Source organism: the organism of the source record quoted next, unplaced genomic scaffold (assembly GCF_019419815.1).
Source record: "Pyrus x bretschneideri cultivar Hongxiangsu unplaced genomic scaffold, Pyrus_bretschneideri_v1 Contig19, whole genome shotgun sequence".
NCBI classification, from domain to species: domain Eukaryota; kingdom Viridiplantae; phylum Streptophyta; class Magnoliopsida; order Rosales; family Rosaceae; genus Pyrus; species Pyrus x bretschneideri.
This window is the reverse complement of record NW_025999490.1, coordinates 6,676,165-6,700,363: the sequence shown is the minus strand read 5'-3', so window position 1 is coordinate 6,700,363 and position 24,199 is coordinate 6,676,165. Positions and strand designations below refer to the sequence as shown.

Genomic DNA, 24,199 nt, shown 5'->3' with positions numbered 1-24,199 from the left:
TTCGATACTGCCACGACTTCATGTGTGTCATCTTATTTTATTCCTCTTTGGTTATGGCCATCCCATAGAGTAGTGTATAGCAGATTCAAAATTCGAATTTTTGGAGTCTCAGGATTAAGGAACAAAGTTTTTTAGATAGAAATAGAGCAAGAACCGTTTAAAAAAAAATCAGTTTATTCGAGCTATTTCGTTGGACACTTGATGAGTTTGTTGTGCTAGTCAAACTATATTGCGCACATGTCAACTAATATCGACATAAGTCGAGTGTTGTCAACGCAAAATGTTAAGAAATAACTAGCAGTTATTTCATCAAATACTTAGTAAGAACAAAAGAGACTCATACAAAACACTCGAAGGGTCTTTAGAAGACCTTCTCAATTATATTTCCGGACTCCGGATGGTCCTAAGATCACCTTGATCTCAGTGTGCATCCACCTCTGTAAATGATAGTTGGTTGAAAACAAAAATAATAAATTAAGACATTTTCGAGTGAAACGATTATTTTATAATACATGTGAACGACATAATTCATATATATCTTAAACCCATGATATATTATAATTTATAAATAAATAAATTTATGTAGTGATACTAATTCACGCATATATTGTGATGTGTTATGTACTCAAACAGGCCAAAACTGGTAACTTCCTGCATGTATATCCCACTTCACCATTTTTTAAAGCCGCCATTTATTTGTCTTGGACTTGTGTTTGTTCGATGGTGGATATTCAGCATGGTGTGTGGAATATTACAGCCCGCAGCCAGCTGAGCTGCTGAAGAATGCAAGTCAACTGCTGATAAAACGATAACTGGCTAATTAATCGGGAGTTATATTTTTTAACTAAATTTTATCTTATGAATTGAGAAATTTTTGCATGTGAACATCCGCATATATGAGTGCATACTGTCGCACAGAGAGAACGTCGAGAGGGAGCGAAATGTGTAGTCGCACAGGATCCAAAATTTGAAGGGACTTCCAAAATTTTTGCCATCTAATATTTATATAGAATAATGTTCTATATTAAAAAATTACTCTTATTAGCATTTTAAAATATTATCGTGCACTACATAATTTTTTTCCTTTCTAAATATAAAAATTTTGAGTACAATAAGATACTTTGAGTGCCAATAATAAGGTGAACACCTTAAAAAGGGTTTTTTTTTTTTCAATTTTATTTATAATAACGTTATATATTCAAGTGAAACTTTAAAGTTAGAGTTTTGAAGTTTCTTTTTTATGTTTGATTGTTTAAGATTGAACTTTTTTTATTATTTAGTGAAAGCTATGTTTGTAACTCTTTTTACTTATTAATAATGACATTTTTAAATTTGCAATCAATGAGTGATAAACTTTGTTTTAATTTAACTGATTGTTTTCTAGTGTCAATAGATTGTTCTACCTTTTTTTTAAAACTATCTTAAGGAGAGGCCTTTTTATAAATTTCGCACAGGACCTCTAAAATCTCAAAGACAACCCTGTTGTCGCATAAGTAAGTACTCTTAAACGCAGAACATCCGCATACATGAGTGCACACTATCGCATAGATAAGTACTCTCGAACGCGAATGTTCGCATGCTAAAATTTCTTCTTCTTCTAAAAAACTTATCATAGACCCCAAAACATTTGACTAATTCTAATTTCTAAGCACACCACATTCATTTCGTAATAAACAAAAACATCTGCGAAAGATCCTCCATGTTAGACATAGTACCAAATCAATTATCAAATGAGGATAATTAACATACATCATTTCTGAGTTAGGTACATTGGAATTGATTTTCACACACATTTTAACTTTTCACACATTTTCGCACACCTCTTTTTATTTATGATCATCGAATATTGAATATATCAAACAGAATCAACGACCATAATTAAATATGGGTGTTAATTGTTTCCCATATAATTAATTAATCAAATATTATGAGTGATATAATTGTGTTTGATGTTTTTGGATCAACAGATTGTTTATGAACCGGGGAGAAATAATAATGTTGGTGAATGTCAACGGTTTGAAATGATTTTTGGCAAGGCAACTTGGTTTTTCTGAAACCCCACATCTGCCCTCATTTCACAATATTGTCCACATTGTTTGTGATGTTTAATCCACTTTTGGTTGTATATATGTTGTCACTACCTTGCTAATAATTGGATTATCATCATCAAAATAGATAATTGTGAGATATTTTTATGATACATATAGGATATACTGTATTTGAACAGCAAGATTGAGAGGGTCAAAATTCAATTATGTAAAACTAATGACTAAAAATGCTATTGGTGAAATTGTTTTTGGATTCGGTCCTTAGTAAAATGACAAGTGAATCATGAAAAAGTAATTTTATTGCTTCTTGCAATAAGTACATAACCGGTGCCTTGCATGAAGCACTTTAAGTAGTTTTGAAACCCAAAAACATTTTATCTAAAAGAACATTCAGTTGTTTTACAAATAGTTTCAAACAAGCTCTTTATTACAGTGTCTTGTAGATTTTTTTATCAACTACATGCAATATATAATTCAATGTTTCATCAATGGTTTTGGTAAACTAATGGCTATCGAGGGAGAATTATTAATTATAACTTACCTTTCATTTTTCTATGCAATTAGAAGAAAAAAAAAAGTAAAAGAGATGCTAATGAGACTTTGTTAAAAGTGAGATTCTCTATGAACTTTCTGTCACCTCACAATTTAACGTTAATTCTTGTACTGATATTATAAAATAGTGTGCCTAAAACATGAAGTGGCAAAAAATTCATATAGTATCCCGCTTTTCTGAAAGTCTCCTCAACAATTCTCATTAGAAAATATTGAAGTCGTTGAATAATCAAGGATTGAAATTGAAGAAAGCTAAATTAGGCATGCACAGCCAAATGCGCTAGAACAATTGAAGAAATGCGAATTATAGAGAGTTATATATGCATGAGCGAGTTCCGATCAGTCAAAGATGTATATGAATGATTAATTAGGTGCAAATCATGAATCATGATAAGGGATATTCTACATTTACATTAAAAATTCTACAAATTTAAATTTAAATTAAAGATGTAAATGTCATGGTATAATTGACAACCAAATTTCACATTAGGATATATAATAGTGAATAAAAATACTTCGAAGTTATACTTAATCATTATCCGAAAATCCCACTCGGTTACTAAATTACCGCTAAAGAGGAGAAAGAAATGTTCGTATCAGTCAAGGAGTCTAGTGGTAAGGACGTAGACTGTGGTTTTTCAATAAATGTGAGAGATTCCGTGCCACCTAAGAGATTGAAGGCTCGATTGGAGAGAATTTGCTGCCATTTTTTATTGTTGTATGCCTACATGGTAATTTTGACATCTCCTTTGAAGATGCTCTTATACACCATAATGAAAATGCCTTCATATTCAATTATCATACCAAACACTTCAAAATTCACCAAATGCATTACTTCAAAAGGATCATATCACTTCGATGTAGAAAAATAGACCTCAACACTAAAAAAAAATAAAAAAACATTAAATAAATAAACCATCGCCTAACTTTTCTTCTCCGGTGTAATAGGTTTAGGTTTGAGGTTTAGAGTTTTTGTTTTATGTAAGTCTTTTTTTTATCTCTTCATGTTTTTGATAATTTTTTGTATGTATTTATAGAAAACTAACTGCATATCTTCTAATTTGATTAAAAAAATAACACATACTCCTCCCCTGCTTTATTTAATAGAAAATACTAGTAAAAATAAATTTTAAGACTGTTTTTTATAAATTACATGATATGTAAGTTAATAATTAATTAATTTTTTTAAATAATATTAAAAAAAAGAAATCAAACAACGAAACGCAACATCAAGTAACGTGTCGTCATCGTTTGATCTTTTTTTAAAGATTCTAAGGATTCTATGATTATGATTATTCATCGTATATCGTACGATTAATTTTCGTTAGATATTATTTATATTTAATTTTAAATTTTAAATTTTAAAATAATTTCTGACCTTACGATATACTATACACGATGTATGAAATTCCTAAGATCCCAGGAAAGGATCCGCGAGGATCCTCTTCCGTAGTCACCCTTATTTAATGGCTTGAATCCTCCGCTTCTTTTTGTTTATTGTTTGTAGGGTCCGGAGCACTGAACTCTGCTCGCTCCCCCTGACTCCTCAGGAAACAAAATAAACTTCCCACCTCCCAACTTTTACCCACCTTCCCCTCCACCATCCACTCCTCGCTCTCTCCAGAAATATCCATCTCAATGGAGCACAGCCCCAAATTCAAACCGCACCTTTCACAGAGCAGCAGCCGAAGAAGGCGAACCAGCACCGATTCCAACTCCCCCGAGTTCGAGTTTTGGAGAAACCCCTCTTGCCCTCAGCCCAATCTCCTCTCCGCCGATGAGCTCTTCGTCGACGGCGTCCTTCTCCCTCTCCACCTCCTCCCCCCTCCTTTCCTTAACCACTCCGACCCTTATCCTAAACATTCCGACCCACCTGACCCAAATCCACAACCCATCTCACAACCACCTGTTCCTGACCCAAAACCCATTTCAGAACCCGACCCAGAATCCGAACCCGGTCCAGGACCTGAGTTGTCAGCTGCTCCCGTTCTAACCGCATCGAAGCGTTGGAGGGACATTTTTAAGATGGGCGAGAAGAAATCCGTCAAAGCCGACGAGACTGATAGAGAGAAAGACAAGAAGAAAGACCGAAAGGGCGGCGGCGGCGGCGGAGCAAGCTCGGCGGAGCTGAACATCAATATATGGCCATTTTCTCGCAGTAGATCCGCCGGAAACGCATATACCCGACCCAAACCGTTTGGAGCTCCGGCAACCCGGAAGGTTAACAGCGCTCCGTGTTCAAGGAGCAACTCAACGGGGGAGTCGAAGTCTAGAAAGTGGCCACCTGCGAGTCCGGGTCGACCCGGAGTTCACTTGGGTCGGAGCAGCCCGGTTTGGCAGGTCCGGCGTGGAGCCTCGGCGGCTGTGAAGAGTAACTCCGATCCACAAGCTCGAAATGCTGAAAGGGGCACAAAAAAGGAAGTACCGGAGAATCGCAGGAGTAAAAAAACCGCCGGAGCCGTAGTCGCCGGCGGCAGCGGCTCGAAAGCTAGAGTCTTGAATTTGAATGTTCCAATGTGTATTGGGTATAGAAGCCATTTGAGCTGTAGAAGTGAGAATAGTGCAGTTGGAGTTGGCAATGGCGGCGGTGGAAGCGGCAGCAACAACCGTGGTGGTGATGCTAGCGGCGGCGTTAACAGTGGAGGAGGAAGTGGCGGGGCTGTCGGTAATCTTTTCAATCTGCGCAGCCTTTTCACCAAGAAGGTGTATTAAGTACAATTAATCATCTCATTAGTCATTACTTAATTTCTTCTCCACCATGTTAAAACTTATTTTTGTATGATTGCCAATGGGTCCGTTTTGTATAATCTTCTCTTTCCTTTTCCTCCAAAAGAACCAGAAAAAAATGAAGGGAAAAAAAGGAGGAAAAAGTTTCTTTCTTTTTCTCATGTAATTAGATTGAAAAGTAGCTTTATGTGCATATTATGCCGATTATAAATCAGGTTTAATGTTGAGTTTAGTTTGGACTTTGGAGCACTTTGTATGCTTAATTTATGGGTTTCTGCAGCTTTATTTTGTTGACTTGGGTACATCGTTACTACCAGTATAGCTTGAATTTGTTTTTGGGTTTACTTTTCGATGGTATACGAGCTCCAAACGAATCAGTTAGAGCATGAGCATCTCCTATTGAAAAAGGGAATGTATTATGTCATGTGAAGTACCGCCTGAATAACCTGTGTTACAAAAAATGTCATTTTGTTGGCTCGAAAGCTCTTCACTAGGCAATTTTGAAGGGGGGTTTCGGTAAGGAAAATGTATGTATTTATGTAGCCTTATGTTTAGAGTTCAGCGGGGATTCAAGATTCGAATTTTAGAGAGTTCTAGTGTTAAAAGGTTTAAGTTTTTTTAGATAGAAATAGAGCGAGAAGTTCCCCAAAAAATAAAAATAGTTAATCAGTTAAGCATTTTGTCGAACACTTGATGGTCTTGTTGTCACCAGCAAATTAAGTTGCGCACATATCAATAGATATTGATCTATGCCTAAGCAATTTGATGAGTACTATTGAGAGAATTTGTTGAGTGTTGTCGATGCAATCTGTGAGAGGTATTTTGTTAAACACTTGGTAAACACCAAAAGGACCGTTATTAAATATTAGAAGAGTCCTAAAAAAACCTATACAAACGAGACTTCAAAAGAGAAAAGAAGACAATAATCACATGAGTTGAAAAGGAGGTGGGTTCAAATTTAAATTTATAAATCTCTCGTACATTTATATATCTCAGAATATAAATGTATGGAAACCGAATTTCCAAATTTCAAAATTCAAATTTGCATCTTTCCGTTATCCTACATAACAATTTGCTAAAGCAATAAAAGCTCAGCCTAACTTTTCTTAAGAGACTACATATATGAATTAGCATTTGACTCCATACATACAAGTAAAGCACGGCAAAGCAATCAAGAAGGGAAGGGATGGAGATATGCTTTTGTCACAAAAAGAAATTGGTGTGGGTTTTTAAGGTTTCACAAAATTGGTTACTTGTACTAGCTACTCTTCCTAGTTTACAATTTGAGGATGGTGATAATTCTCCATGAATAACAAGTGGTCCTTGTTCCTCCCACAAATGAAATGAATAGATTGTTTCATGGCCTTACAAGTTACAATCCAAAAGGATGGTTCCCGTGGCCCTGTAACTCAAAAGACATTTGTTGCTTTCCTTCAACATGTTGTGTTCTACAAGTCTCCATTCGCCACTCGAATGGAAGCTAGAGATGGCAACAGCAAATTAATCATCAGGTATTATCTATAACCATACTCATCGGGTAACGGATTTTCAATCGGCTAATGGTTATATCCATCTTTGTCAATAAAAAAAATATATTCATTCAATTGACGCATGATAATTTTGTAAATATTAATTTCATCATTAAATATTTGATGTATAAAATGATGTAATGAATGGATCTTGTGAAGCATAAAAATTAAAGCTAAACGTTGATAATGTTGGTTTGATCTTTGATATCTCCCATAAGTACCATTGAATTCTCATAGATTTTCATTTATATTAAAACTTGGGAATTGTTATTGGCACTCCAAAAATCTCATTCTATATCCAAACTTTCTATATTTGGAAAGAAAAATACACTTGTGAGGAGTGTAGAATAAGATTTTTAGAATGACAATAACACTTCCCTAAAACTTTTGAACTTTTCCACAAAATGCAACTTACACAATGCAATTATTGTATTTTCAAGGTAATGGATTCGATGAATAATAAATACATATATGTATATATTATTTAATACTTTAATATTATATATAATATATATTATTCGGTTCAGATTTGGGGATAGATACAGATTGGGGATCCCTATAACCATATTCAAAATCATAACCGAATAATAATCACGGTTTTTCCCCATACCCAAAATATACCCGGATTTTCATACCCAAATCCAATCTATTCGGATGGTTATCCATGTTTATCGGGTTTAACCGTTAGAATTGTCATCCCTAGTGGAAGCTTGTGGAACAAATATGTTAAATCATTGTCCAATTTAATCAGTTAAGTCTCAATTCATATAAGGTGATCAAACAAAGGTCAAGGTATTAGTCCAATTCAACAGATTTAGTTTTGTTCAACTTAGATCGAGTCACTACAAGAAGATGAATTCAAACTTGGCTATAAGAGAGTCGATACCTTGGCATAGCCAATTGACCAGAACTTACATCTGCGTGAGTTTAACAATTTTTACTTGCTCATTACCACTACATTTCTTGAAATTTTCGAGAGATTTTTCAGTGTGATTGGAACACGGAGTGATACACCACGTGTTACTATACAAATAGTAGGATATGTGTGTTAAAAAGTTAAGAACTTAAAAAATACAATTTCTCACCACTTATATAAAAACACGTTGTGTGCCACTTATGTTACGGTCACAATGAAAAATTTATCGAAAAGTTGGTACTTGGTGGGTGGGTAAATATTTTACACAAAGTAATCTTTCCTCTTATGACTACATATTAATATATTGACTCAATTTGCAAGAGAGGACAGGCGGCTGATTTTGTGGCTATTGCTTGCTAAATAGAACACAAAATGGAAGGGCGGTAGACTCCTTTGTTCAAGATAAAGGCTCGTTGTAATCACCATTATTTTTTTAGAATGTTCTTCCCATCTTGTTCTTTTAGTTTTACCCTTATTTTTTAGAAAGTTTCGAGTAATATATCCGACCCCTTATTAGTAGTACATATCTTACAAAAGTATGATATATTCTTGTGTTTTAATCTCATATGATTTTTGTACTAGTCTCATTTAATGTGAGAATTGTCTTAATTAAGTAGTCTTATCGAAGTTTTTCTCGTTATATATGTTTTACCACTTAAAATATGCATCCATTCCATAATAAAGTTAAGGTAGATCCTAACAACTTATAATGTTAGTGATAAACACTTGGAAGTATTGAACTCAGGACCAGTTAAATGAAAATGAATAGTATTAAAAAACCACCGCGCCCAGCCCAATATAAATACGGGCAACTGTGGTTAATTTGCAAACAAACACCACCTCGTAAAGTTTGCATGTTTACTACAATTACGCATACATACGTACAAACAAACAAACACCACCTCATAAAGTTCGCATGTTTATCAAAATTTTCACTTGAGAATTGAGAGAGAAGCTATGGCAATTTTCGGACGACTGCTGAGAACTGCTCCACGATCCTCCGCCCCCCTCCGTTAAACCCTATGCCCTAATCCTCCTCCGCGCGCTCTGTCACCCGACGTCCCATTTCCTCCTCTCCGTGACACCGTAAGTAACTCTCTCTCTCAACTTTTCCAAAATTTCAAGATTTTTCTTGGTAAATGGTTTGATGCTTCTAATTAACAAATGAAATTCAGGCTCTTTTGAGCAACAATTTTCATTCCAGTGCGTCTGAGATTGAGATTCAGCTGCCAAAATCCGCACGGAAACCAAAGCTGTGGTGGTGGTTGCAGCCGTGCTCTCGGGTTTGTTCGCTGGTGCAATCCTAATTGCATATAAAGATCTGTCTAAATTGTGTGACGCGGCTGTTGCAGATCAGGCTAAATTCGGCGAGTTTGCAGAGAGCGTAAAGAGAAGAGAGCTCAGTACACAATGAACCGATGAAGCTTTAGCCAATGCACTAAATTGGTCCTACTTAGACAGTAACGTAACGTATTTCTGCATCAATTTGTGTGGGACTGTGATTATTACGTCAATTAGCAATGCATACTTGAACTTGCTTTATTCTGGAATTTTTTGGAAGTCTGCAGGATATTTCTAAGCTTACTTTGCCAGTAGCGTTTGCTGGTGCTGTCGAGGGACAAAAGGTTATTGCAGTTAGTTGAATTATTCTGTGTGGTTTGTTTGTTCTCGTAAAAGAATCCATCTATCTCACTCTTTCAAACAGTGTTTCACACGAGCTTATAACGGGTATAGGTTTCAATCAAGGTTCAAATTCCCGCGACAAGTGACGCTGCACAGCTTATTGCCAATATGGCTTCTGATCTTGGACTAATAATAGAGTGGTGGTGGTGGACTGGTGGTGGTTTAGATGCGTGCCATTCGCGTTTCTTTGTTTGGCGCAGGTATTGTTAGAGCAATAGTTTTTCGGTTCTATCAGTGTTTCCTCCGTTCTAACCATCACATTTGGGTTATTTTATGCTGCGTTTGTTTGAGCCCCTTATCATTAATCGTGGTTTTGTGCACCGAAATATGTTGTATTGTGCTATCTATCCTTGTGAACTATGTCAGTCGAGTTTCTTGGCAACTAAGTAATGATACCTCGTCCAAAGAATAAGAAGGAAATTGGAGGTGAAGGTGGGAATCTGCGAATTCATGTATTCCGCTCAGTAATTCCCTTTTCAGATAGATTTGTAAGTCTCTCTTTTATGCTGATTGTGAATATATTGCACTGCAGTTGGTCAGAAGTGTTGTCTTTTGAGATTTTCATATCAGTCAGCATAATTATTTCAGGAAATTGAATTTGTCATGGATGGGAGCTGGGTCCCCAAAAGAGATGGATGCTCTGGTACGTGTCTACTTTTTCTTTGCAAGTAATGGGGTTTTAAATAATTATACAAAAAAAGCGATTCAGCGTTGGGTTGGCATTTTACGTTAGCAAATTTACAATATTTTAATTTACACTTTATGGTGACTAATACCACACCAAGTTAAAACAGTTGAAAATTTAAAAAGAGGAAAATTCAATGCTCACTCCTCAAAGAATGATTTGTATGAAACAGGAAAATCAAATAATTAATCAATTATAAAACTCGCTAGTTATGATCTTATATTTAATTGATGATGGGATAAATGTGGACTAACTTATGGGTAAATGCAAAAATAACACTTGCATCACTGAAATCAAAATGTTCGGGGTTCTTTGTTGTTTTCGATGGAAAGGGATCATCTCCGGATCCCTTTCATCAAATCCATCCAATCATTTAATCCGGATCCTTAAAATTTGATCAAACGGCTAAAGTTATTATACTTTTTAAAAGGGCCATATGTTTATAATCGTTTAATCAAATTTCAAAGACTCCGATTGATTGATTGGATGAATTTGGTAAAAGGGATCTGAAGAAGATCCCTTTCCGTTTTGGATAAACATCGATTAAGAGGAAGCAGGAGTTCCATGTAACTTTCACGTTAACCTAAAATTCGGGTCAAACATCTAAAAAATATAAATTGATACAATATCGAAACTTCAACGTGCAGTGTGAAGAAAAATTGAAACATCGGCTCATTTTGTAGAAAATCACAAATTTTGAGGGTGCAAATTGCAGTTAGCCCAAACTTGAAGGTGTAAACAGTAAACTTCGGAAACATCATACACACGCGCAACTGAAGTGCGTTGAAGACGTTTTAAGTGAGGCACTCAGAAAGCTGAACAGTCGGTCAATAGTCAAGTTCTCTCTGTTTGGTTTCGATTCTGAGATAGCAAATGGCGTCGGAGGACAGGAAAAAGAGTCGAACCGGAGGAATCCGTACACTTTCCGATCTGAACCGGAGGTCTGCGGACTCGGACAGTGACTCCGATGGCCCTCCGGAGTACTACACTGGTGGCGAGAAAAGGTCCGTCCATCTCTCTCTTTCCGATTATCCCTTTTTAACATTTCCTTCAATTTCCGGATCATATTTTTTATTTGGTTTACGAAAGTCTTGGTCTTTCTGGTTTGTTTGTATTATTCCATGCTTGTTTTTCTTCGAATTTATGAATCTTTGTATGTTTCTCGTTGCCAATTCTTCATGTTTGTTTGCTAAATTATATCAATTAAAACATAAAAATCTGGAAATTTTATGCTTTGGTGAGGAAAAGGAGGCGTTTTTATCATCAATTGGGTTGAAATTCTGATATATTGCCTTCAATTTCGTTTTGATCAGATGGGTTGAAGTTGTTATGAAACTCTTAATTGTGTGTAGACATTTCTGGGTTCCATTAGGGAACATATTTGTAGGCGCTTATGATGGCTTGAAAGCGAGTTTTACGGGAAATCCGCTGCGAGATATGTACTATTTTTTGTCTTAGTATTACAACAAGAATACTTCCATGCATGATTATGGAACGGTCATACTCATATTTGTTGAACTCAATGATTAATATACAATAATGCACACATACACAAAAATAGACTGAGTCCTGCTTAGTCTGTAAATTTCAGGTGAAGAGTAAGAAATAAGTAATTCATTTCTCGATTACTATATTGAACCAGAATTTGTAGTTACTGGTCAAGTTTCCAGGATAAGTAGGTGTTTTAACATTTAACCGAAAGCTTTTTAGAGAGGAGTCTACATCTTCAACTCGTAGCATTGTCCAAAGTGGACCTATAACGGGATTTTAATTGTGGGAACTAATTTTAGTGGTTCTCCTTGTGGTTTTGTTAATCTTATTGAGGCTGTACATAAGCATCATTGGCAGCTGCCATTTGGTGGTCTTTGTTTGGTATGAAGAGCTTCAAGTGAAGCCATTTTCGAGAGCTTAGATTTCATTTGGATAGCTGCACACTGTAACACTTAAGTTTGAATTGATTTCTTAGCTTCTAGAGGAGCGTGATGGTGAGTCGATACTGCGTTTGGAAGGGGTTTGCTAGAACTGTATCTACCATCTTGTCTGCATTGCATTGTGACTTTGGATCCTTGTAGATCTGACCTTGTTTGGACATCCGTGGGTGATATCATGTTCACTTTGTATTCTATTTACAGGTTTGCAATGCATTCGTTCCGTTATGCATCACAGTGGGGCCTATGCCTTGAAGGGAATAGTATGACGTTATGCATGGTCTGCTTAGTATCTATTTTATATCTGTGATTTGTTAGATTGTGTTTTATTTACATTGTGGTCTTATGTCATGTCTAAGTCTTGTTATTATTTTATCATTCTTATGTCACGGGTAGTGTCCTTGTTTTGATAAAATCTTTATCTTTTTGTCTTACAGAAATTAACAATCCTAGAAGCTCATAATTTTTGTATGAAATTTTGAAGAAAGTCTAACATGTGTAATTACAATACTTGCAGTGGAATGCTTGTCCAGGATCCTACGAAGGATAACGACGTGGATTCCATTTTTGATCAAGCAAGGGAGTTAGGAGCCACAGAGGGGCCTTTTGATCCTTCTAGTGCATCTTCAAGCTCAAGAAGCTTTGCTGGAACTGGTAGATTACTCTCTGGGGAAACTGTACAACCTACTCCTGCGCAGCCCGAGACTGTTGTTCACAACATCATTTTCTGGTCTAACGGTTTCACTATAAACGATGGCCCCTTAAGGCGGCTGGACGATCCTGAAAATGCATCTTTCTTAGAGGTAATATCAACGGAAGTTTGACTCATAGAAAAAAAAAAAAGGAAACTAGTGGATTATAGTATCAGTTGTTGTGGTGGAGGGTGTCCATTAACGTCCTCTAAACTTATTTTCTGTACAGTCTGCATTGTACATTCGTTACTTCATCCTCTTATGCATTAGTTAATGTTATGACTATGCATGTGATCTCATGGATGAATTTTCTCATGCATAAGCACTGGTTTGATTTTGCTCTGTGTCATGGTATTCCCATAAATGATATTTCATCTTATTCTTTGTCTCAATGCAGAGCATCAAAAAGTCTGAATGTCCAAAAGAGTTGGAGCCTGCAGATAGAAGTACCTCAGTTCATGTCAATCTAATAAGGAGGAATGAGAAGTGCCCAGTGAGTTCTCTCTTCAAGATCTCCTTTGTACAATTCCATTCGGAAGTATCTAAGTTGAAGATTCTCCAATGATCTCATATCTGCATTTGCATTTCTCTTCTGTCAAATGTGTTTCAAATTTAGATGGCCTGCTCTCAAGGGCCAGCGGACAATATTATAAATTACAAGCCATTTATATTTCTTTCCGTGCAGGAACCGGTGAAGCGACATATTCCATTTCAGGGTGTGGGAAGAACTCTGGGTGGCAGCTCTACTCCAGCAGCATCTGAGCCAACGACTGCATCGACTTCTCTTAACACTGCTCCAACCCCCTCTGCGGGCTTGGTTGTGGATGAAAAGTTGCCGTCAACATCAGTTCAACTTAGGTTGGCTGATGGGACCCGTATAGTTGGACATTTTAACTACCATCATACCATCAATGACATTCGTGGCTTCATTGATACATCTAGGCCTGACGGTCCAAGGAATTATCACCTGCAGATTATGGGGTTCCCTCCCAAGCTCCTCAATGATCCGAGTCAAACAATTGAGCAGGCAGGCCTCGCCAGTTCGGTTGTGATCCAGAAATTATAGCCGGCTGGACCATGACATATGCTGTTTGTCCGTTAGCAATATATGTACCAGGTATTAAGAACTTGAACCTGTACTGTTTAATCCATATGTACATTGTATTTCAAGATGTGGGTCTGACTGTAAAATACGTTTGGAAACTATAAAGCATCGTCGTTCAATTTGAAGAACTAAATACTAAGGCAATGGGGAGAATTTCTGTCGGCGTTGGCATCCGGCAAGCAATTTTCATATCAGCTACTTGGTTTGGCATGGAATGATTACTTATGCTCATTTGTAGAGTTCTGATAAGGTCGGAGCTTTCTGCTAGCATCTTCAGTGTGGCTGCCATATGCGGAATCTCGAATTCTCTGCATACGGATGATGCACTGAACATTTTCTCCAAAGGGAATGGAGCTCCATCTTACCCTGGAACACCTTTGATTTGCCTTTTCTTGACTCAAAAAATGGTAATAACGCTTCCAAAGATCTTCTGACCTTTTCCTAACATTTGTTAAATGCGAAAACTCAACGGTTGCATTTTTCTCAAAAAAATTTTAACTAATGTTCATCGTTTTTATGGTTTTGCGAATTTCTACAAAAACCATCATAAAACCTATTTTTGTACAAGTTATTTCGCAAGAACTTATGAATTATAAGTCCCGCTTTTCCATCGCATTTACGAATGTCTACAAAAATCACAATAAAACTTATTTGTGTTATTCTTTTCATCAAAACATAAGCTTGTGGAAATTCAAGTTGGACATTATAAAACTACATGCCAACTCGGTAAGGAGTGAGTTAGTACAAGGAGGCACATACAACATGGTATGTGGTCTGGTCTCCATTTCTTGGAGTGATTGAGTGTGGGATGGGAACTAATTAGGTATCTCAACTCAGTCGAGCTCCGTCCATAGTGGCATAGAAGATTGGACACCAAAAGCCGTATGTTGTCGGCCAAAACATCTGTTTATATGCTTTTATATGTCCTATTCCTTTTTTTTTTTTTTTTAAGAAGATGAAAGATGTTTTTGAACGATAAGAGGTTTGGTCGCCTAATAATATTAGTTAAAGGTCTTCAAAAGGTGAGATTCTCTGTCTCAAATTTGCAACCGATACGTAATGTCAGTGATGTTAATCGCTCAATAGATATTTATTACGTGTTCACAAAGTGAATTATTTGACTAGCAATCACTTATTACGTTGATGAATTGATGAGAAACGAGTCTATCTACTTCAAAAGAGCGAAAACCCTCAACAAACCCTTTTAAGATTTAAGAATCTAATCTCTAACTCCAATCATTACCAAAAAGCCTCCCCCTTCTATATCCCACATAATGTTTCTACTAAACTAATTATCGACAGATTTAAGATTAATGTTAAGGTTGATTAATACCAGTTCCACGCGAAGGAAGCAAAGCTTAATGGGAGCAAAGAGGCAACACAAAGGGAAAACATGATAAGATAACTTCAAAGTAGAAAAGCAAATGACCTCTTTCTAGTTGGCTGGGAGTTATCTCCTAATGGAATATACATTATAAGCTTTGTTTATGTTGACCAATGGTAATATTCTTTTGTCAAAATCAATTATGTGTATATTTCATTTCGTTGTACCCAACCTTTTATATATTTCAATGTTTTCCTTTTCTTTTATGGTTGAGAGCAAGTTCTATGTTGTAAAAACATGATTTTTATGGGCGTTTGTTGTTCAATTTTGTATGGTAAAACGAAATTCCTACAAATAGACTTAAATACTAGTAATTCAATTTCAAGCAATTTTTAAATGAATCCAGCACAATATTAAACTATAATTATATAACTTGAGATATGAGAGATTATCACGCACATCTATTCGTTATTGGTATTCAATAATTTTTATTCTCTTTTCTCAATCATTGGATTCAAAACATTATACTAAGAAATGAATTTTTATGTACAACGTAGATTCCTCAATGCCCTACAACGACAGCTTTGGCAAAAGCAAGGCCTGAAAAACCAAGTCCTTGATTGGGAAAATAAGGGAAAAAAGATATCGAAACGAGACAATAAAAAAGAAGAAGCTGGAAGGCTGCATTTTCGGGAACAACATGCAGAAGAACATAGAACCAAAAAGAACAATTACAATATGTGCAACGTAATTTATAAATATCTACTCAGGTAGACTGTTAATGCAGCTAGCTAGCTACAGCCTACAACTCGGTTGTACCATGTGAATCAACATATCAACCTCATTGGATGGAATTGTCATCCTTGACTGACTGGATATGCATTGACAAAGTAATACATGTCCTTTGGGGAACATGTTGGAGGGATATATATCTTGAAAATTAAATAAAAGTAGTGTGGAATTTTTCTGCAAATATACAAGTTTGGGAATTATACGCACAGAAGAACTACCTCGCGACGTCGATTATCTCATCATCCCCACGTTTATATTTGCATTTAGAGATTAAACTGCTAAGACTACACCCATTTTAATTAAACTTTTACCCTTTCATAAGTGCAAATAAAATCTTTCCTTCCTTTACTATACATGCATCTCTATAATTTCCTTTTTCTATACAGGAGATTGAGATAGAGAGAATTGAATTCATATTCGAAATTTTGAGTGTAAAAGGAAATGCTTTGAACGAGCGAGTTTCAAGCTCTTGCCATGCATCTTCTGATCTTCATATTTGTATCATTCACTCTTTCACTTTAGTTCTTCGGCCAGCTCACAATGAGACTCTAAGGTACCATCATCATTGTTTCCATTTTGCCATATATATATATATGTGTGTGTGTGTGTGTGACAACTGGACTCTTTGTGAAGATTCTTTGCTAAACGACTTTCGCCATATAGAGCCAAAGGGCGAGGCTCCATTCGGCCAACCCGGATCAAACAACCGAAGAACATGCTTACTATAATACGACAAATAATATTGTGCAATTAGTAAGGATAATCACTTTTTGGACAATTAGTTTCAGAAATGATTACATCATCATTGAGTAGTCGTTATATATTATTATTAAGTCATCCGTATATGATCAATTTATCGTTATTATTAAAATTGATCATTTCCACATGAAATATAAAATAACAATCATTTCTGCTAATTACTCAATATTATTCTCAAATGATTTTTTTTTATAGGAAAACTAATGAAAATGCTTGAAAATTTTGAACTTTAATGATAAGGACAAAATGAAGGATAAAGTGAATAGTATCAGGATTGATTTTTTAGTGTAAAAATATGATTTTTCATTAAAATGAACCGTACATAAAACTTTTCGTTAAAGTTTATTTTTTTTATCGGCTTGCTACTTCTAGTGCAACAAAGGATCATGTAATCTTTTTTCTTTGTTGGGAAACAAAAACGAAAATTAAAGTAAAAGAAGCATAAGCAATACAAAAAAGGTCGCTTGGGTTGGGTTTAGGGTCAAGTAATTTTATTTAAACATTTAATAGATAATATCTGGCTTAGACTTCAAAAAAATGTTGGATTTTTTGGCTTAAAACTGAAAAAGATTAACATGAGATAGATATTGATGATTTTTCAGATATAAGAAATATAAGATAACATAAATCAATGAAAATAGTGGTACTAAAAACATGCAGTATCATGACATCAAAAATGTATTTTTTCCATTGATAAAACTTTTGAAAATAAAAAGATAATGTTAAAGAGATTATTTTTTTAAATTATATTTTTGTAAAATATATGAGTAATTGTTTATGATTAAATTATTACTTAGATATTAATTAACGTGTTTAAATTAGATTGGTGACTAATTATATATTTTGTAAATATAACCTAAAAAACTGGTTTACCAACTATACTCAAAATAAAAATACAACACGACTTTAACAAGATTAGCTAAGCTCAAGCTTGCTGATTTATTTTTTTTTAAAGTGAATAATCCTTAACTTCTTTCTATATAATCCATAATAAATTGCCTTTGATAAAAATAATAATAATAATATAGCAGTGTAATTGTTTATCCAAGTGATAATATGTCGTTCACAGATCACTATTATCCTGATCCTAGCAAAAGTCTTAAATCTGTTGACAAGAAAAAATGTTTTAAATTTGCTGACAAGAATAAAAGTCTTAAATTTGGCCTTTAAAATATATTTTATTCTATGGCTTCTAGAATATATCTGATATAATTCTATTATTCAACTGTTGTTGGACAGGACGTAAAGTGCATGTCAGATAAGCTTTGTTTGCGAAGTGAGATTTTTTAGCGTAACCAAAAACACAATCTAGTACATTTAATTGCCATAATAAATGTAGTTAAATACTTAAAATAAAAATTTAAGTGTGAAAATTTTCGAATCCGGATCCTCTTTATGATGATTCTGAAGATCCAAGAATCTTATATATTCATCATACATTATGAGATTATAATTTTTTTAAATTTTTTTATTTAAAATTAAAAAAACAGTACTTAATAAAAATTGATAGCACAATATATGATGAATAAAGAAGATTTTCGAACATCAAGATCCTCACTAAAACGATCCGAAGAGGATCCGTTGGAAAAATTTCTTGTTTGCAAAGAGCCTAGGCCTATCCCTCTATAAGCTCTCTCCCTCCCACCTACACCTACACACTTCCACTTCAAGTCTTCAAGAGGAGGATCCTCTTCTGAGCTAAAGATGAGGATTCTCTTGATTAAAGACTGTAAGTCGTTTAATGAAAATCTAACGTCTACAAACAAACGGATTTATTTAAAGTTATAATAATTATAGCCGTTGAATTTTCATTCAACGGTCCACACTTCTTGATCATGAGGATCCTCGTCTTTAGCTCAGGAGAGGATTCTAATCCAAGTCTTCAAACCCTTCACGCTTTGAAACTTCTCGGTTCACACCAGTGACGTATCTGTAACGTTATATCTTTACTTACTCTTTCTATTCCTACGATTTGTGACGCTTTCGCGTGCTATTATCCTCCTATTCTCTCACCCCATTTCAAAACCCTAACCCTAACCCTAACCCTACAGCCACCTAACCGTAATTCTAAACCCTAACCAAAATCCAAGTACCTTGCTGCCTGCTTACAAATCAAATGTCCCATTTTTCAATCTCTGAACTCTGTTTCTCTCTCCCCAGAACACACACACCAGGAAAAAAAAACAAATAGTATTCCAATTTAATCAGTTTCAGGTTGATTTGTCTTTTGATTCCTAAAAACAAATAGTATTCCAATTTAATCAGTTTCAGGTTGATTTGTCTTTAGATTCCTAATATTTTTGTTTGGAATATTGTCAGTCTCTATATCTTAACTGAGTTGATTTATTGAGTACGGGATATCTATCACGAGATTTTGGACCCCACTTCTGCAAACGATCGTCTCGTCTAGTGTACATAATTTTAAATTATTTATCCAACTAATTTGTCTATATTCTTGCAAGATTTTGGTAATCCACTTCTCTATTTTTTCCTTCCTCTTTTTCCTTTTTTCATCGGGGCCCTTGTTAAATTGGCAGGCACCGTTCATTCGTTCAGAGATGTAAATTTTAAAAAGAGGCTTATTCTTTCTGTGGTTAGTCTACGGGGACCTTTTAAAAGAAAAAGTACTTGTATTTTTCAATCAAATAAGGTTTTTGTAATGTAATTATGTTCAAGCATAACATTTTTGCATGATAGAGTAATATGACATCCACAATCTTGTAATATAATAATAATGTCATTTTGTGTTATTAAATAAAATGATATGGTATTCTAGAACTTGCATGAATAATAATTTACGCTTATAGGGTAAATTATGATGTAATAATTAACATTGGTAGTATAATTAATGAACCAAATTGTTACTTAACCTCACTATTATCACGTAACATTTGAATAATCAAATTTGTCCTATATAATGTAATTTTATTAAAACAAAGATACCAGTACTATTTTTTTTACTCAATATACCGTAACATTTTCCTATTTTTATACATTTGACGAAGGCACAAGAAGCTTATTCTGATAAATAAGTTGAGCTTAAGTTGCTAGAAGTTGCAGAATAAGAATTATAAGAAATCTACCAACTATATGACCATATGATCACCCTTTTGCGTCATATGACTCGTATCTATCTGGTTAATAGAGATTGGAGGATTTTTCTGATTAAGAAAGTCCAACAAGCTTCACCAACTCGTTAATTAAGAGAGAGAAAAAAAACCTATCAACAACCTGCCTCCATGGTGGAGTTGAGATTTTAACAAATCATTGAAGATACTCGAGATTTCTAGATTATGACCTGCTTATTCTTTCTGTAAACAAAAATTAAGTAAACACTGTAAAAGGAAATACATACAATAACAATACAGATTAAATAAACAAATATACGATATATATATAATATAATACACAGCAAACAATGAAATGGAGACAATTTGTTCTTCATCGATTGGAGCCCTTTTGTCATTCTGCTGTGTCCAGACTCCATGGCAGCGGAGAGGAGTGAAGCTCCGTAGGAATACATACAGCTACCAACTTTAATGGGAGAGAGAAAAATAGAACCTAGATCAATTACGTACATGTAAAGGCAAAGAGGCCTAGAGATAGAGAGAGAACTGAGGAAGAGATATTCGGACTGTCCCACCAGCTTTACCAGCTTTATTTTTATTAGATGCAGCAAAATCAACTTTTCTTCATGCCGAATAATTACGCATTACATGCTATGACTCTGACTAATAATAAACGAGATGGAGTGAGAGAATTTACATCATCTTCATCCGATCCGATCAGCGGATTATAAAGCTAAAAATAATCCGAAATGGTACAAAAATCGACTCTAACCGAGAATTAAGTTAAATGACTCATGGGTTCCATTGGGCCAAAAATATCAAATTAGGCTAATCGGCTTGGCCAATCCAGCCAACCATCTAGCTCGAGCCGACTAAACAATTCAAACCCAATGACTACCCAAGCCATTAAACAACATTAAACAATCTTATATAACATTAAACTTAAATAACATTAAAGAACACAATCTCCACCCTAGTACCACATGGGGAATTTGTTCAAACTTAAACAACATTAACCAAAAAAAAAACTATTTAACAACATAAAACTTCAACGCCTATTCCATGCTTCTTTTCATCCAAAGATGTGCAACAATATCCTATTGTAGGTACTTGTTTGTGACTTTCTCGATCTTCCGCTAAAGTCTCATTGCCATCCAGTGGGACAGTTCTTCCACTGCCAATGCATGCAATCTAATGACCCTATCATGCTTGGAAAGCCACGGTCTTCAGCTTTGCGAATGAGCTAATCCATATTTGCTTGATTTGGTTCACAAAGGTACTCATCTTTGTAAAGTTGAACAATTGTGTGACATACTCAGACATACCATATCTATAATCCATCGCATCAACTGGGTAGGTATAGGCCAGCATTCGGAGTGCAATAATAACCTTCTGATGAGGTGATAAACTAGGACGACCTACTCTATCCAGTTTCTGTCGAAAGTATGGATTGACATGTTAGACATCATGAAGTAAACACTCGAAGACATGACACCTCATCCGGAAGTGACGTCTAAAATCTTTTTTAGTGTCCATCGAGTTGGTGTTAAAGTAGTTGTTCATCAGATTCTTATGCGCCATCTCTCTATTTCGTGGCTTGTAACCACGACCAGCAACAGAGCCACCCTATTGAGGTTGTTCTTCAGTTGACTCACACGCCATAACCCTAACCATGACTGCCATATATAATGTGTTGCACCATCCTTCATCCTCTTCATCAGACTCCTCATCTGCACCCATTTATCTTCCAATTCCGAATTGGATGAAGACCGCTAATTGGAATCCAAAGATGATCTAAAGATTGAATTCATTGCAAACTTGAATTGAAAAAGATTGAATTGAAAGAAATATTGGATAGGGCAAAGTTGAAGTTGTGTGAATTATAGGCCAATATCTATCCTATTTATGGACATTGGAAGTTGAAGATAAGAAGTGCCATGCAAATAAAAATCCTATCTAAAATTCTCACAACCAATTACACCTCGACATTTGGCACTCGAAATGCTATCCGAAAAAATTATTGAGATTACATATCGACAAGAAATCTGGAGAGTTACTCACATATTGACAAGTGACACTCAAGATCCAAGATGTAAAATTATTGAGATTCCTTATCGACAAGAAATCTGCAAAGTTACTCACATATCGACACATGGTATTCAAAATATGAGATGCAAAATTATTGAGATTCATTATTGATAATAAATCTCCAAAGTTACTCACATATCGATACGTGACACTCGAAATCTGAGACGTAAAATTATTGAGATTTCTTATCGACAAAAAATGTGCAAAAGTACTTACATATCGACACGTGACACTCGAATCCCAGACTTAAAATTATTGAGATTCCATCTCAAAAAATTATTGACATTCCATCCCGAAATTTTTTTGAGGTAATATAGGGAATTGTTATTGACACTCCAAAAATCTAATTCTACACTCCAAACTTTTTATATTTAGAAAGAAAAATACACTTGCGAGGAGTGTAGAATGAGATTTTTGGAGTGTCAATAACACTTCTCGTTTAATTTAGTAATCATAGTAATTCAATTAAAATAATAAATTATGTTTGGCCTATGGCCCCTTAGTTGGAGATGGTAAGAAATATGACATGTTACTGTTCATTAAAATATTAATTTCTTTGAGAGCTATAGGGTTAAAAGGAGCCTTTTGACCTTCCTTCAGTTGAAGATGACATTATATACATATACTGCTTAGGAAAAATATTTTGTCAGTTAATTTTCACTCGAACCAACTCCAAGAAGACTTAAAAAAAAAAAAAAAAAAACTCTCTCTCCAAGCATTTCTTAATTTCCTTGAGATGGTATCGTCTAAAATTTTAAATACGTTTACCAAGAATCAAGAACGCATTTTCTTAGCATCAAAAGGAGGAAAGAAGAAAAAAGTTGTACATAAGTCATATGTATATATAGATATTAGGTATTAATAGAGAGATTAAATGTGCATGATAAATTTTATAAAGTAAATGATGTAGAAGTTGATAATTAGATTATTATCTAAGTATTATTATTTAACATGCTTATTTTTATTGGTGACACATTATTAGTTTGCAAATTTAATATCTCTAACATTATTCATAAGTATTATATAATTGAAGGAGATACACAAGCGCATTTGACCAAATACAGCAAAGGGTTTCATAGTGACTAAGAAGATTGATATGAATACACAACTGTGAATTTGACAAGGGTATTGGTATAGAGCATTACTTAACAATGAGAAAAGTTTATGGTGTTTTTTTTTTTAAGGGTATTGGAATACCATTTAATTTAATGAGAAACCAAATTCATGGTGTCCTTTATCCAAGGGTGTTGGAATACAATTTAATTCAATAAAATTAACAAAATAATTTAGATATTGATCCCCCTTCAAATTTTACCAGAAAATTGTTACAAGATGAGATTGAGTTTCATCGTATGTTATAATTCAGACTATAACAAGGCGGTCATCTTGTTGCAGTATAGACATTTTAGATTTTGTGAGTGGACGTCTGAAATACCCAATCATCGTTACCATTATTGGCCCTACAACTTTCACCTGAAAGGCTTAAGTGTCAACTTAATTCAATGTCTTAATTACAAGAAATATAATGTTAGATTGTAATTGTCAAAATTTTATTCTAAGGTTACACAATAATGAATAAGTTGAAAGTGTTGTTAATAGTGAATAAAACATTTCTCTTCAACCCACAACATATCGAATTCAAGTTTTCCCTTTTCGCTTAATGTAGCTTAGAGTGATAATTTCACTTGTGATAAAATAATGATGACAAGGTTTTATAAAACAAGTTGACATAGTTATTATAGACTAACTTTGAATATATATATATATATATATATATGACATCGTGACAGTTCTATTATACAATTAACTTCTGTTATTATGCATAAATGTAAGTGCATTAGATAATTATTATTCAAATAAAATATCAAAGAGGTTAATAAAATAGTAAATGTCACTCTAAAAAAAGCATACTACGTGAATATATTGAGCATGTGCAAGCACTTGTTCCTTAATTATTCTTGATGGTTTCTTTATCACAAGTTAATCCATTTCAACTTGTGATTGAGCAGTGCAAAGAGAAATGACATTGTATAAAGAAGTGTCCAGGAGAAAAGAAAATGGCAACATCAACACATTCTAGACGCATATGGGTGTCTGATTTGGCACGAGCATCGGTACTTTGGTAGGTGACAAGCACATGACAAACTAAATTAAAATATGCCGATATATATTGCATGATAAGACATGTTCTTTATTAAATATTTACTATTTTAATTTGATCATGATGGCTAATTGTGTTGGCGTTGGGCCGTAAGGGGAAGAAGAAGAGGACAACCGGCAGAAGTGCGAATATTAAATGAGTG

The 24,199-nt window shown here is 34.7% G+C and overlaps 2 protein-coding genes across 3 annotated transcripts; both read left to right on the top strand.

The window, feature by feature from the left end:
* The first annotated feature begins 4,087 nt into the window (after positions 1–4,087).
* Positions 4,088–5,559, top strand: LOC103943944 (translation initiation factor IF-2). The gene has a single exon (XM_009354324.3). It carries the CDS (start codon positions 4,239–4,241, stop codon positions 5,310–5,312), a length of 1,074 nt encoding a protein of 357 aa, XP_009352599.3. The 5' UTR covers positions 4,088–4,238; the 3' UTR covers positions 5,313–5,559.
* A 5,426-nt stretch (positions 5,560–10,985) lies between these two features.
* Positions 10,986–14,059, top strand: LOC103947355 (plant UBX domain-containing protein 4). Of its 2 annotated transcripts, XR_007257696.1 has the most exons (5): positions 10,986–11,144; positions 12,586–12,871; positions 13,158–13,253; positions 13,446–13,877; positions 13,972–14,059. XR_007257696.1 is itself a non-coding variant. In XM_009358292.3 (4 exons), the coding sequence occupies exons 1-4, from the start codon at positions 11,014–11,016 to the stop codon at positions 13,824–13,826; spliced, it is 894 nt and encodes a 297-aa protein (XP_009356567.2). In that variant the 5' UTR covers positions 10,986–11,013; the 3' UTR covers positions 13,827–14,059. The 2 variants fall into 2 exon arrangements, 1 of the variants encoding a protein (XP_009356567.2); XM_009358292.3 differs by having other exon boundaries at positions 13,446–14,059.
* Positions 14,060–24,199: the final 10,140 nt, after the last annotated feature.

What these genes read in the sequence shown, in the direction of transcription:
- LOC103943944 (XM_009354324.3), top strand. Translation starts at nt 4,239, where the DNA reads ATGGAGCACAGCCCCAAATTCAAACCGCACCTTTCACAGAGCAGCAGC.
- LOC103947355 (XM_009358292.3), top strand. Translation starts at nt 11,014, where the DNA reads ATGGCGTCGGAGGACAGGAAAAAGAGTCGAACCGGAGGAATCCGTACA. An exon ending in AAAATGCATCTTTCTTAGAG is followed by an intron (nt 12,872 to 13,157) that starts GTAATATCAACG and finishes GTCTCAATGCAG; the next exon opens with AGCATCAAAAAGTCTGAATG. An exon ending in GGAGGAATGAGAAGTGCCCA is followed by an intron (nt 13,254 to 13,445) that starts GTGAGTTCTCTC and finishes CTTTCCGTGCAG; the next exon opens with GAACCGGTGAAGCGACATAT.